Source organism: Cynoglossus semilaevis, chromosome 12, assembly GCF_000523025.1.
Source record: "Cynoglossus semilaevis isolate Cse_v1.0 chromosome 12, Cse_v1.0, whole genome shotgun sequence".
NCBI classification, from domain to species: domain Eukaryota; kingdom Metazoa; phylum Chordata; class Actinopteri; order Pleuronectiformes; family Cynoglossidae; genus Cynoglossus; species Cynoglossus semilaevis.
The window spans coordinates 10,761,939-10,776,679 of NC_024318.1; the positions used below are offsets into that span (position 1 = coordinate 10,761,939).

Consider the following 14,741-nt stretch of genomic DNA (forward strand, 5'->3'; position numbering starts at 1 on the left):
GATATTTAAATGCAAACAAATACACCAGTCGTATAGGCAGAACTGGTAAAAGCATTCAAATAACAAAATCTGCACCCGGAAAATTGATATAGTTATGTATGGTGTGGTTTGAGGAAAACATTCCACATTTTCTCAGAAATGCTCATTCAATTGGATATGAGAACTGCTTTTACTGTTGTGTCCAATGATATTTTATTATTTTAGTTTGCCACTGTTAACATTTTACCCATGTTCCCTAAAAGATGTCAATATTAGAAACTACTTTTATAGTTAGTGATATTATAGAAAAAATGCAAAATACAGTAGCAAACATCAGCTATGAACCCTGAAATCTCCAGCTCCTTTTTTCCCTCGACATTGTTTGGCCTCTTTCTCACACGCTGAACTCTTTGATATCAAAGGCCGAGTGTTTCAGCCAGCTCCTGCAGCTCCGTCATCGCTTCAGGTCACAGCACTGCCAGCTCAGGAAGTCTGCCTCCACAGCACACAGGCTCCCACTAACCACACTCCGCAAAACAAGCTGCGCCTCAGCTGCATGTCACTGTGTGACCATAAAACAACAGGCAAACGGTGCAGCCATGTCTGGCCTTTATTTTACTGAAGCCTCTCAATCCTGTAAGTGCAGACCTTAACCTTCTGTCGCAGGTTTTCAAATGCAAAACGGGCCATCTCCTCCAACACCACCCTCCTCCCTGTGGGACACGCTGTCCCTCTGAATTAATGTAAGAGCCAACTTGTTTCACATGGACTTTTAGACCACCCAGAATGAGCACAGGTCTAAAGCCAGATGTACAATTGGACTAATGAATTACATTGTGAAACTTCTGCCATTTTTGACTGTATTTTTTTTAAAAACTAATTGAAGTGAAAACATTGGCAGCAGTTTGCAGTACACTATCTGAGAAGTCCATATTATTTATTAGATTTTTATTAGTAAATTCTCAGCCCTGACCATTAATTTTGTTTTCACTTTTTAAATGAAGAAAAAGTGTGTTTTAATTTCATATGAGGTACAGAGACATAAAAAGAAAAAGAATATTATGGGACATTTCTAAGAAAAAACCCACACCTTAGGAAAATTTAGAACTTTACATTTATCTAATTTATATATTTTTTTAAATGTGGGAGGAACCCTGTAGGAACTCCACATTGATGAAGCATCAGTTTCAGTTTGAACTGGCTGTAAGGCAAGATACCTCACCACTATGCCATGAACCTGATTGCAAAGACGTATTGTGTACAGTGTTTAAAATGCAACTAAGCTTTAATCTGCCGAACACTCCATGGAAGCCAGTGGAAAAGATACGGCTTGATGAAACGCTTCTTTATCCCTGGTACCTCGCCTGAGCTGGTGATGATCTCCCCATCATTGTAAACTTCCTGTTGAGGTTGTTATTCCCCAAAACACATTGTGTCTGACACATTGTTTTGTCCATTTTTAAATCAGATTGGACTCAGAGAACAGCACAGAACAAGTGAGGAAACTGTTGCCTGGTTCGTGTTTGTCATGATCGTGGAGGGAGAGGAACAAGTTTTCCGTCAATGCGGTTTGAACTCAGTTACAAGCTGGGGGAAAACGGAAGAGTTACGGGTAAACAAAAGAATTCGGATTGTGCGACTGTAGATTTCCGTCAGTAATATGAACAACACTTGTGATGTAAAACCACATGTGAGGTACAGAGGGGCAGTGAGACACAGTGTGTATCCCCCCGAGGTGCTGGATAGTCATGTCTGCCCGGAAACACAGCTGGACACACGGATGTTGTTTGGTTGTACTGAGATCACACACACGAACCCTCTACTACAGTAAGAGCTGCTAATGAAGCGCCTGGTCCACTGTGGCTAATACTTCACCTGCCAGGCCAAGGAATCAGAGTCCGGTGTCTGTGTGATTCCCCTGAGGTGCGAGATGGTGTTGGTTTGTTTTTACTTAAACTTTGAAGTTGGCAACAAAAAATTAGAAATATTAAAAAATCAAAAGTCTGAACAAAAATATTGCAGATTCCTCTAGGTTGAATTCAGAGAATAAGCACAAATCATGTCCATTGTTTTCTGAACATTTTTAAAAATATGTGCTGGTGATTTAGCAAAATTATAAACAATTTCAGGTCCAGCTGCTAAATTCAAGTTAAGTGATTTAAAAAATCATTTTTTCAACTTGGTTTTGTTTGATTTCTCTTAACAAAAAAGTTGGTTATGAAGGGCATTTTTATTACTGAGCCCAAATATACCTCTAATGACACATTTTTGGCTCCTAAACCAGTGCTTAGTAATAATTGATTAGTGATATGTGATAGGTTATCTTAATTGCATTTTTTAATTTTAAGTGACATACCAGTATTATGGCCCAGACAAGGAATCGGCAGAGTATGTGGCTATTTCTCTCCTTGTAGAAAATGATAATTTTCCCGGCCTGTGGAGAAAGAGATAAGAAGACGGAGAAGTTTTTCAATCAACCATTTAATGAGAAATACCGTGTAAACAAGTTGTTTCCCTGAGTATTTGTCCTTCAGTAACCAAATAGTCCTGGGACGTGGGTGTCAACATTGTGTCCCTGTTGTGACGTCCACAGTTCTACTCTCCGGCCAGGACAGATGTGGCGTTTGAGTCATCTGCACCTTCTGATTAATTTGGTGATGATGAATGAATTTCAGCTGAGGACATTAGCATGGTGGAACACAGAGGAGGGCGGTGGACACCTGGCGTGTCGTCTAAGACTCGTTGACTGAAGGGCTCAGCGCTAACCGCCCACTGGGAATTCAGCAATGTTGCTGCTTTTGCCTGGCAACTTCCCACCGCACAAATGGTTATAAGTGACGCCGTCGCTATTGCAGAGCCAGGTCTAACGACCAAAAAGCTCTCGCCTCACTTTCTGACATCATTTTGTCAATAAAGCAGAGCAGCTGTGCATTTACAATTAGGCGGGAAGGAGTCTTTCACATAACCTTGGTTTAGGTACAGACAGTTTTTACAGCCCGTCGTAATTAATCTAATAAATGATGGTAATGTGCCGCTTAATAAACATTTGTGTCCTAGGTGTTTTTTTTTTTGTTTCTTTAATAAATATGTTGGCTTAACCAACAGGACATAATTTCTGTTCTGAAACTACCTCGTCACCAGTTTTTATCTTTACTTAACTTTGAACTAATTTGCAATTCTTCAAATTTTTTTCTTCTTTAAAATTTAATCTAAGTAATATTTGTTTTTATTTTTATGTTTTTAGTAATTTCTTGATAACAGCAAACACACTGACACATTTTGCAACTAGCAAAAAAACACACAAAACTTCTCTATCTATCCCACAGTGTTGTTGTGTGACTGCTGTGCTGGTTAATGTAATGCATTAAAACATTTTAGAAATGATACTTCCAACTTTTTGTTTTTGGTCAAAGGTATATACAAAGTCAACTCGTCTCACCTGCATCCCCAGGAATCCCATGACGATGGAGTTTATTGTACCCAGAATTCCCTCTGGGTCAAACGGTATTGTAGTACGATACAGTTCCTGAAAAAATAAAAAATGAAATGTTTTCATCATGTCTCCATTTTCAATGGATTAAAGAAAATCTGAGGCTCTTACTCTGCATGTTGGATATCTGTACATGTTGTCACCAAACACCAGTCTGTCGATGTATCCTGCTGCACCTCCTGTACAGTTTGGGTAAAGACCATTATCTCCAATTCCTCCAGCTCCTAAATACCCTCTGATAACAGAAAGGAGGCGTGAGAAGTTCAAAGACACCCATGTTTACACATACAGTATATAAGGTATATAAATTATATGTTTTTTTAACTTAAAGTTAATTAAGGCAAAAAATAACTTTCTGAGAAGTTACTTTTTCAAACTAAAGGACAGCATTTATCACCTTTCTTCACTTATTTACAAAAAACATCAGACCACAAAGATTCCGTTTTAAATGCAGCTGTTCAAATACACACTGTCACTGCTGCAGAAACACACAACAAAAGCCCACACTGTACAGGAAGCACAGAGAAGATGATGGATCCTGTGCCTGTGCTGCTCTCACTGCACATGACAGACTGAGATTGGATAATTATGCTCCTGAAACATCCTCCACTGGGCAATAAATCACACTGGTTCATAACAGCAGGAAGACAGGCTACACAGAAACACCTCGGCTACAGCGGTGGACGCATGACGATTAAAGTCCTTGGAATCTTTACACATTTTCCACACGTACAGTACATGAATTCATTGACTATTTATTTTTTCAGGTGCTTTTGGTAAAATGTTTTTCTCACTTGGGGCAGTTGGGCACAGGCATTTGGAAGGTAAGGCACAGCCACAGAGTCTCCAGCAGGAGGATGACCACCCACTGTGGCCAGTACAGAACCAAATCCTGGAAGGAGTTCCACAAGTGATACTGCAACAACAACAGAGAACGTTAGAGAACGCACATTCAAACACCACACTGCACAGGTGTTTTGACTGGGCTACAATGGCTTCTGATGACTTGAATGTATTGAATTTTTAAACAGACAAAATCATTTAACTGCACAGTAGATATAGGAGTAGGTGTTCAGCCCTGGAAGTTAACTAAAGGAGTAGTTAGTCTTTTTTATTAAGCAGCTGCCTTTAAGATTTAGTCATATAAAGTATATCTCATGGTATAAAGATCTAATCATCATATCAGGTTCTAAACAGAGTAGGATGAAACTTTATTTTTCCATCAAATTTCAATAGAGTTTATTTGTCCAATTCTGGATTTTCATCATGCCATAGAGTTGGTGCAGTTATTATTAAGTCTCCAAAAGATACACATTGTTAAAACATGAGGGCCTCCGCTGGTAATATAATTTGGCTCACGACCAAATACACTTCTGCACCCTCGGATGATATTTATTAGAAGAGGGTGCAGCCATGTAGTCATTCATTTTTAACTAGAGGAGCTTAACGTTGACTGGAAGTAGCTCGGCTGGTTGCAAAAAAAAAAAAGGAAACTGTGTCTAATACACGTGAAAATGATTTCGATTATAAAAATAAGGTACAATTGTTTTATTTTTTAAATGCATACCATCTATTGAATGATCCACAACAGCAGTTAGAGAAATTTAATCATAATTGTACTGAGAAATTGTATATATATATCAATGTGTGTATATATATGTATATGAACCTCAAAGAACTGTTGTACCTGAATTTGATTAAAACCTGTTGCAAAGGTTCATTTTAACATGTTTTTATTCAAATTTGGTTAAAAGTCAGATTTTCGATTTGATTAATAACCTTATTGTACATTTGTGTGAGTAAAAACCTGACAATAAAATATGTCAACTTTTTGCATGTGGGACAGATCACCTGATGCTCTATGTGGAAAGTACAGACGGATGTTAGTGTGCTTTAGCAATAATGTTCATGGGGGGGGGGGGGGGGGGGGGGGGGGGGTCTCTCCCTGGTGTGTGTTTGTGAAATTGAATTTGACAGGACTGCTCACTGATGTCAGCGGGATCTCTTTATGACTCCAGAAAGTCTGCAGGAGGGACAGAACAAAGTAGGTGAAGCCCAGACGCTGCAGCACTCCAGGGATCCTCAGCCAGGAGCAGGACACTACAACACAGTCAACAGCACACATTATGAACACGTCAACGTCCTCTTCAAACGACTGCAGATAGATGACTAGCTGAAAAATAATAATTAAAATATCCTTCAAGGGTAGAGTTATTACTATAAAAATAAGGGGCGCTTAGTCAGAGTGACTGATAAAATGACTGCCTGCTCACCACAGACTGACATCTTGGCACTTTTGTTTTTGCTTCCTGGACTTGCCAAAGACTGAAGACAATTTACAAGGCAAACTGCATAAAGCACAAAATCATAAGTCACTGTAAAACATTATCGCTGCTGCTTTGAGCGGAGTTAAACTCATACATTTCCTCATATTGAGCCCAATCGTGCCTTTTTAATTGGTCTGCTGCTCGTGCCTCCTGCAGGAGGTGGTGGACAGGAATGGTGTCAGTGTTCAGGATGTGATCATGTCACAGAGGTGGGACGCTCGTCAAAGATTCCCACTTATCTCTTGGTCTCCACAAATTGGGCCGGGTATGTCTGGGATCGTGGTGGTGAGATCGATGGTTATCTACACATTAGTTAATTGAAAACCTCTTTGCCACACAATGTGGTGCAATAACAACGCAATCGCAATCATTGATCTGCTCAAATCGAATAAGAAGAGGAAATCTATCTTTTCACGGGAAAAGAGGAAGCTCTCGGTGATGGAACATTTGTTAAGTATGCAGCACACGTCTGAGGTTCTTTAGTCTCCGTCTCCTCACAGAGATGTCACTTCAAAAAATAAACAGTGAAGGATAAAGTTTTAAAACCAACTCGACACGACAACACGTTCTCTCCAATTGTTTTTCGCTTGAAGTTGAAACCTTTCTAATGTTAAATGTTTATTTTACAGTCGAATGATTATTTCATTTCCATTCCTGAGCGCTTGCAGTGATTGACTGAGTAAAACATTAACTTCTCATTTTCATCTCAGTGTCAAACTAAGAAGAAAAACTGATTACAGGGTAAAGAGTTATGTTAATGATCCACTAGTTTCTAAACTTAATTAGTACTCCAATAATCTGTTTTCTGTGTGAAATATTTCTTCAGTTAACTGCTATTAAACTGTAAATTTGACTGTGATCTAAAATTGAAAATCTGTTGTTATAATCTATGTGTGGAATTATTCAAGGGGGGATTTAATGATGTATAGTTTTCATACAGAGAATAATGACTTTTTTGTCTCTAATTTAAATCTGTTTTTCTTCTTCTTTTTTTTTTATCCCAACAAAGGGGATACGAGTGCTTGGGCCATTCACACTACCTAGATACCAATCTGGACCCTGGTCGGTGTTATTTGAAGTGACTCATAGTTAGGGTTAAAGGTTAACACCATCTCTGTCTCATCTGACTCTAGAATGGTTTAACATTGAGCTGATGCGTCTCCATTCTCTTATTAGATCAAACCCTGGATCTGAACTGCCCAGGACGTCCTTGGAGACGGAGGGCAAAGCTGCAGTACATGGTGAAAGTCACTGGGTTGTTGTGAGCAGCTCGAGCAGCAGCAGCAGCAGCAGCAGCAGGAGCAGCAGGAGCGGGGGCAGGGGAGGAGGGGGGTGGGGGAGGTGAAGCCTGTGTAACACTATCTGTTTATAATTGTCCATTACCACAGCGGTTGTTTTTGCTCAATCTGCCTCTGTTAAATGTCCCTAGGTGTAGGATTTTGAGACTGCACATATAACAACAATATTTTTGTTAACCCAGTTATGTAGACACCCACCCATAAAAGTCCATTAGTGCTGGAAACAGCTAATGTGTGAGAGGCATTTTCTGCCTCCCCAGGTGAACAGTGAAATGAGGATTTTCACCCACTTTTACCTCCAACACAGAAAAGACTGGCTTTTGTCAACTTTGTAGTGGGAATAAATCTAATGTACTCCACATAGACTCCATAGAAGACCATGGGATTCTTTAATTCACACGGAGGATTTTTGATAGGGATCGTAAAGTCTTGCATGTGGACAGAAACCAATGTAGTTAAATTGTTGTAAAAGGGTAAATTTTTGGTGGTTCAAATTTTGCTTCACCTTTGCTGACCTTCAATTATTTTGCTATCTTTATTATGGGCAGTTATAAACTGGACTGTTATTTTAACTTACTACTAAAGTAGTAAGTTAATACTACTATACTATACTACTATACTATACTACTATAGTAGTAAGTTAATCTGGTATCTTTAATGAAGAGTTTGCTATTAAGCTATATCTCTTTGAACTTTTAGTGCTAATGCTAACTCTAACTACAGGTGATTTTTGGCTACGTTCTTAAGATTGCTACATTTTTGACTATTATGGGGGTAAGAAGATACATTATAATACATTACATTGAGTATAGTTTTGAAAATCATAGAATTATTTGATTATTTTATATTGATTCAATAACAATTTTATTGATTCTTATTTATAACTAAGACTTCAGGTTTAATCTGATCTTTCTTAAAATTTAGGTATCATTTTATTTTTAATATGACAGATTGGAACTGAAACTGTGCTTGACATAAAATATCAACATTCATATCAATGTCAGATGTTTCTCACTTACGTGGTCCATCTTTAGGAGAGTAGTTGAGAAAACAGAAGCCCAGCAGGAGGAGGACGGCTGTTCTCCAGGTGACTTTCCGCAGCAGCTGGAGGTAGCTCAGGCCTCTCCTCTGCAGGGATTTAAAAGCAAAGACCACCGAGGTCCCAATGATGAACACAAACCTGAAAAAGAGGACAGCATCACCACTGCCAACTATAACATTATAAATATAACTTTTATTCAAAACTATGTGCGCTAATATGGATCCCATTTATAAAATCCTTCTGGTTAACGTACCAGGGCATGACCAGATCTGCCACGGTTAAACCTGAAAACAAACCCAAAGACACAAAACAACATCACACATCCATTATACCATAAATCATTTCTGTTATTTTGGGAAAGATCAGAGTGATGTCCTCAAAATGCCACTCCTATTATGAACTGTCCATTTTCAAAATGTGTGATTTATAAATATTTTCCCTCCTGTTTTGGCAGCAGCCGAGTAGAAAAAGAAAATGCATCAATCAAACCTCACATGGAATCGATACGGTATTGTAAGTGTAGCAGAGGAAACTAAGATTAAATTTAAATTGGACACGCCCTTCAACATCCAAACACAGGTAACAAATGATCCAGCAAACAGTTTGAGGAAAGTGACCCAGTTACAGATGACTAAAAATAAATATATATAAGTATTTGAAGCAGCTGAGAGTCATGTTCACTACATTTTTCAGTATTCTCTGTGCTATAATTCACATCACTCTCCTCCTCCTCCTTTCTTCTCCTGTTGTTAATAACTATCAACATCTATGGATTAGTGCTTTGATTTGGCTCATACGAAAAACAGCATCCTGTGGGTTCACTTCCAGACAGCATTTATCATCATTAGTGCCAACAAGGCAGAAAAGGATGCAGACGTGGCATGGAAAAGGCAGCCATTAAATAACACACCTGAAACGATTGCTTTCATACAGTACCCATCCATCTTGACAGGCAAACTAGTGGAATCCTTTAACTAATAAATAATTAAAAAGTTAAGTCTGACTCTCTGCTGTATGCGCTGTTTGCTCATAATTTTAATTCACAATCAATCAGAATTTAATGGCAGTATATTTAAATATATGTGGTCACTAAAGAAACACATTTAACATTCTCTTAGTAACCCCTGGTGTGTTTGTGTGTTTGTGTGTTTGTCTGGAGGCTGGTTTGTGACTTGACTTGACCATTCCATGGTGCATGCTGAAAGAACCAGTAGCCTCCTCCACCGTAGTTTACAAACACCATCACCGTGAGGGAAAAACTAAACAGACACAGAGGGAGAGAGAGGAAGTCAACTTAGTAAAATGGACATAAAATATACAGTCAAAACTCAAATGATCACCTCACATCAAATCTTCTTTTGCACAGAAATATATTTTTTATATCAAGATAACAAAATGACAATGTCAGAATTATTTCCTTCACATTTTAGAACCAGAGCCAGTCAGACCTGTTGAAGTGTTTATTTTCTGTATTTCTTCACCATTAAAATTAATCCTAAAATACCTATATATGTGGACAGTATTTGAGGTTTTCTACTTTTATCTTCCTCAACAAACAGACAACATCTCTGTGACCAAAAAAGTTGAAGTTTTATCTGTCTCCAGAGAACAAACTCTGGTTAAACTCTTATCAGGTTGTTTCTGTTCTGTTATTGTTCGTCTTGGGTGAGTCCCGACAAGAAAAAAAAAAAAAAAGCTGAGACCTATAAGAACAGTCTTTTGTTAACAGCTTCAATTCCAGGAGGTCCTTGGCTGGTGATTCTGATGTTATTTTTTTTAGATCTGAACAGAATTTTTTTTTTTTAATTTGATCCTTTTTTCTGTGACCTGTGTGTTTCACTGAGGATTCTTCCCAATCAGGTTCTTGACTACTGCATTGTTTTACTAACACTATGTTCTCAACATGGGGTTCATTGAGCACATTGTTTTTGTAAAAAAGTAATAAATAAATAAATAAATAATGATGCAGGAATCAATCCTCAGGAATGAAATCTTCTCAATGAGGTAATATTGTTTTCCCTCGATGTTACATTAAAGCCATCATTAATGACAATCTTCTGATCAAACTATACTTTGATTCTGATTCAAATTCAACGTCTGATATAACGTTAAAAAGGCTCGCTCCAAACGCAGGGTAATGCAATCTAAGCATTATGAATCACTCAGGAAATGAACACTTGTCCTCTGGATCTCCTCAAGCAGGAGTGCTGACTAAAGGCTTTGGGGCTAATATATGATACACTCTATACTTTAGCAGTGGCTGTGCAGGAGCCGCTGGAGAACGGCACACGTGACAGAGTGCTTCACTGAACCAAACACTGGGGGGAAAAAAAGAAAAACCTGTTTGTGATGCATGTATGAAAATGACCGGGTGTCGTTACACAACACAAGCTCCAGTACAGGGCTGGGAGGGTGAAGGGCCACGGGGCTGCGAGCAGTGGGAGAGTCCCATCTGAAATATTATAGTTAATGTTTTAAACCGATGTTTAGTATTTCATCTGAACAACAAAACAAATTCATAAGGGAGTCTTTAAGAGGGAGAAGGAGATTAGTGCAACCTCCGAGAAGGAGACTATCTGATAAGGAGCGCTGTATCTACCTCTGCCTCCTCTTGTTTCCCTGCTTAGATTAAATTAAGACTTGCACCAAAAGCCATTACTGCTCTTTTAGCCCCAACCTGCTGATACAAGATTTTAATCGTCCACTATCATCTCAGAAGGGCCTATTAAAGTAGACTAAGCCATCGTGTCCCTGTCCGTGTACTCTCTCTGCCCGCCCCCACCCCCCACACACACTCTCGTTTAATTTTGACGAACACATCCATTAGTTGCCATAGTGACAAAGACAAAGGTTAAATCATGAGCCAGATGAGTCTGGTGTAAAATCACTTCGTCTTATGGATAATTGGCCATATTTCTGATTAAAACACCCGCGGTGTCTTATTTAGAACAAGAGCTCCATTATAGGCAAATTACATTATAAATGCCCTGCACAAGTATTACACTTAATAATTACTGAACTAATACAAGTGCTTTATTAATCTGATGTGTTCTAAAACCACTATATTAGACACAGTGCAGTTCCAGAGCACACCGTCTCCAACGCATCACTTGCAAGCTACCAGTAGCTCGTCAAAGGGCTAATGAATCAACAAGCATTTGTAAACCTAACTGGCCCCTCAGCAAGTCTGCTTACATTTGCATGCAATCCAAATGGACAGTTGTCCCACCCCCTTTCAGGAAAAAACATTTATTTGCCATTTAGCTATCAATCAAAAACCTGTGCTGCTGTCAACCTTGATTAGTCATTGGTAATAATAGTAAAAATATTAATAATAATTTGGTTATATTTAAATATAAATAAATGTGGACAGTAACATATTGTAAATGTGGGAAAGAAAGCTTATTGAATTTGTTTGGTGAGCTATGAAAATAAATGCTACATAACATGAGTAGCTCTCAGCCATTTTTATTTTGTAAAAGTAGCTCTTGGAGAACAAAAGGTTGGAGAATATGCTGTACAGCAACAGACACTGTCCAGGCTGAAACAGCCCAGGCGTCTACCACAGGTCATACGCAGGTTGAAGCTGTAAATAATCCTTCTATAGCTCTCTATTGAACATTTGTCACTTTAGTAATAGACTTAATTCATGTCCAGAAGTCAGTGTGGGTATGAGTTACTGCTAACAGATTACGAACATTCAAAACGTGTCTAGAATCCTGCAGCACTGACAACAGAATATGATGGACTGATTGACACTGATGGACTCCAGGCCTGAATCACTGCACCTGCATTAGCAATTAGAGGAGAAGCCTCGTGTGTTTTCCTGTTGCAATATAGGGGTGGGGGAGATTTGACAATGTCATACGGGAAGAGTCCTTTGATCTCCTTTGATTCTTAAGAGTTCAATGAGACCAACAGGCATATACTTTGCCTTTGATGTTAGCTATACAGGTAGCTCAAAAATACTAAAAAACAAAAAAACAAACAATATAAAATAAATTATATATATAGATATATATATGTATAAATATATATACACTATACTATATATACTAAAAAAGTTATTCAAATTTTTAAAAGAAATTATTGATAAGTTATAAAACTTATTTCAAAGTTAGCCTAAAATAGCAAAATGCCTAGTTATCCAAAACAAAGCTCAAACTTTTTTTTACCAGTTTTTCACCAAAATAGATATATATATTAGCATATAGATACCATTAACGATGAATTTTGACTAAAAAAAAACAATGCCAAAAGAATATATCGTTAGTAAGCAAAACTAATTATTACATTCTTTTAACCAAAAAACCTATACAGTAATAAACAAAAACAGTCCAAAAGCCAAAATATAGTTCCTATATTTATACTATATAGTTACTTTATACTATATAGTTACAGAAAAGGAAAAAGTCACAGGATACTGTGACCCACTGGGTGGGTCTGTTGGTCACACCTGATGATTAGTAATGTGTTACCTACAGTGATGGCCTCTGCTCCTCAATCTAGCCATAATAACATGTTGGGAGGAAATACCAAAGTTCTTTTGAGGCTAAACATTAGAGCATGTCTGAAACCAGAGCGGAGTTAAGGTCTGGAGTTCAGTCAAAGTAAAGCACAAAATGAATCTGCCACCTGGATCTGAAAGCGGTCTGCAGTCCATTGTTTTGATGTAATACTTGTCCCCTCTGTTGTATGGCACTGCTAACTACTGACGCTGCAATTTTCAACTGTGGGCAAAACAGCAACAGGCTTTTAGCCGAGCGACAAGATTAAAATCCAGATCCTTTTAGAAAAATTAACGTGCAACTGCACCCCACAGAACTCTGTATATCATGTCAGTGGAGCCTGAGCAATGAACAGGAAAACCTTTCAGCTCACCAGAAAAGTCTCTTGCCTTCAGAAATGTCTCAGCATTTATGGCAGATGACTGATGTGTCTGTTCTCTGCAGAAAGTTGTTAATTATCCGAGGTATGGCTCATAAGTCAGCTGCGTTAATCCTAAATGTGCTGAGTCACACGTTGATGAAGTGTGCTTAAAGATTTCAATCAAGATATCAATGAGAATTAAACAACTGGACCAAAGACTGGCATTTCAGCTGATGAGATTGAACTACAGCGGTTTGATTGACTGGGGGCAAATTCAATTAAAATGCCACGTTTTTTTCCTCGAATCTTGGGAAATATTTGTGTAAATGATTTACCTCGATTCAAGTTCAGGAACTTAAAGTTCAAACAAACCTTAGAAACAAGTATTAGGAGAAAAATATCTGCTTGAAGGACTGGAGTGGTATAAAAACACGTTTGTGAAAAAGAAGTGCAGCGGATCTTTGGGTCAAAATACAAAAGCCAGCATTGACTTCTCACTAAATACATGGTGGTTTTCACAATGAAGAGGTGCCAGTCTCCTCTGTGCTACTGGATTTCCTCACCCTTTCCATTTTGGCGAGAGATCTATGACTGTGTGGATGTGTGCTGATATGTTGACGGTATTACTGCATCAATTATTTGGTGAGGGGGAGGTCAAAGCCACACCAGCATCCTGTTTCCAGAGAGCCATGCTTTGTGTCTAGCCCCAGGCCACAATTAAGGCTAGCAGGGAGTCCAGATTCAATCACATGCATCACTCCTGCCCCGACAGAAACACACTGTCCAAGCCCGAGACACACCGCCATCAGAAATCATGGCAAAAGCTGCGCCGCCCGATAACAGAGGCTTGAGGGAGCATGTGTCCAGTCTGTGACCCTGTAATCATTCTTAAAGCAGGGCCTGTAGATCATCATTATGCCTCAGACTGCTTCAAAATGACAACAATGACCAGTGTGAGCGATGGTGTGTGGTGATAGATGGACAAACAGGACAGTTTTGTAATGGAGTACGTACCCTCGAAAAGTGTCTAGTGAACGCAGCCGTGTTGGTTTAGCGTTGGTGGTACTGTGCTCGGATTCATGCGATCCTTCCTGTGCACACAATAACCATAGTATTTAAAAAGGGGACAGGGTTCATGATAACAAAAGACATAATAATTCTCATGCTTCTTGGTCCATTGAGTGCCACTCCTGAAAATCCACTCTGCACTTGGACGGTTTAACAAAGTAAAACAAGGGACAATGAAGAATCCACTTAAAGAAGATGGCTCAAGCTAGAAACTCTTTGGAGCTATTTAGATTTTTGGCTAGACCGGTGGAGTCTGGGATGCTGACAGCATTTTGGCCAGGTTTATTACAGCTGGAAGCCACCTACGAAGCAATGAAATGATATAGACCACTGAGAAGGTACAACAAGCTCTGATCAGTGTTTTATATGACAGTCCTTTATTCACCGGATCCTCAGCTGATCAACCCGGGGTTGAACTAACTAAGATTAAGGCTCTGGTGTGAGTCAGTGTTAAAGTTTGGTTAAAGTTTAGAGTTAATATAAGGGTTAAGTATAAAGTTAGATTTACAGTTAGGTCGTTGCTGACTTAGAGATGGTGTTAGGGTTAAGGTTAGAGATAGAGTTAGGTCAAGGCTAAGAAACGGGGTTAGAAACGTCATGAACCAAGAAGGCCCTGAACCAAACCAAGACTCAAACTACTCATCTTCCAAACATGTTTAAAAGTAGAG

General features: G+C 38.8%; 1 protein-coding gene across 5 annotated transcripts in view; it reads right to left on the reverse strand.

The window, feature by feature from the left end:
* LOC103387461 (heparan-alpha-glucosaminide N-acetyltransferase) overlaps positions 1 to 14,741 on the reverse strand; it is a 27,844-nt gene that overhangs the window by 4,697 nt on the left and 8,406 nt on the right. For all 5 annotated transcript variants that reach the window (XR_003051302.1, XM_008322120.2, XM_008322119.2 and 2 more), the window contains 9 exons: positions 14,020 to 14,096; positions 9,319 to 9,395; positions 8,390 to 8,420; positions 8,114 to 8,274; positions 5,457 to 5,569; positions 4,264 to 4,385; positions 3,581 to 3,704; positions 3,419 to 3,505; positions 2,336 to 2,413 (listed from right to left, as the gene is read on the reverse strand). Coding sequence is in view for 4 of the 5 variants with exons in the window: in XM_008322120.2 (XP_008320342.1) it covers positions 2,336 to 2,413; positions 3,419 to 3,505; positions 3,581 to 3,704; positions 4,264 to 4,385; positions 5,457 to 5,569; positions 8,114 to 8,274; positions 8,390 to 8,420; positions 9,319 to 9,395; positions 14,020 to 14,096 (870 nt within the window). In the remaining variant the exon portion in view is untranslated. The remainder of the gene's footprint in view (positions 1 to 2,335; positions 2,414 to 3,418; positions 3,506 to 3,580; positions 3,705 to 4,263; positions 4,386 to 5,456; positions 5,570 to 8,113; positions 8,275 to 8,389; positions 8,421 to 9,318; positions 9,396 to 14,019; positions 14,097 to 14,741) is intronic.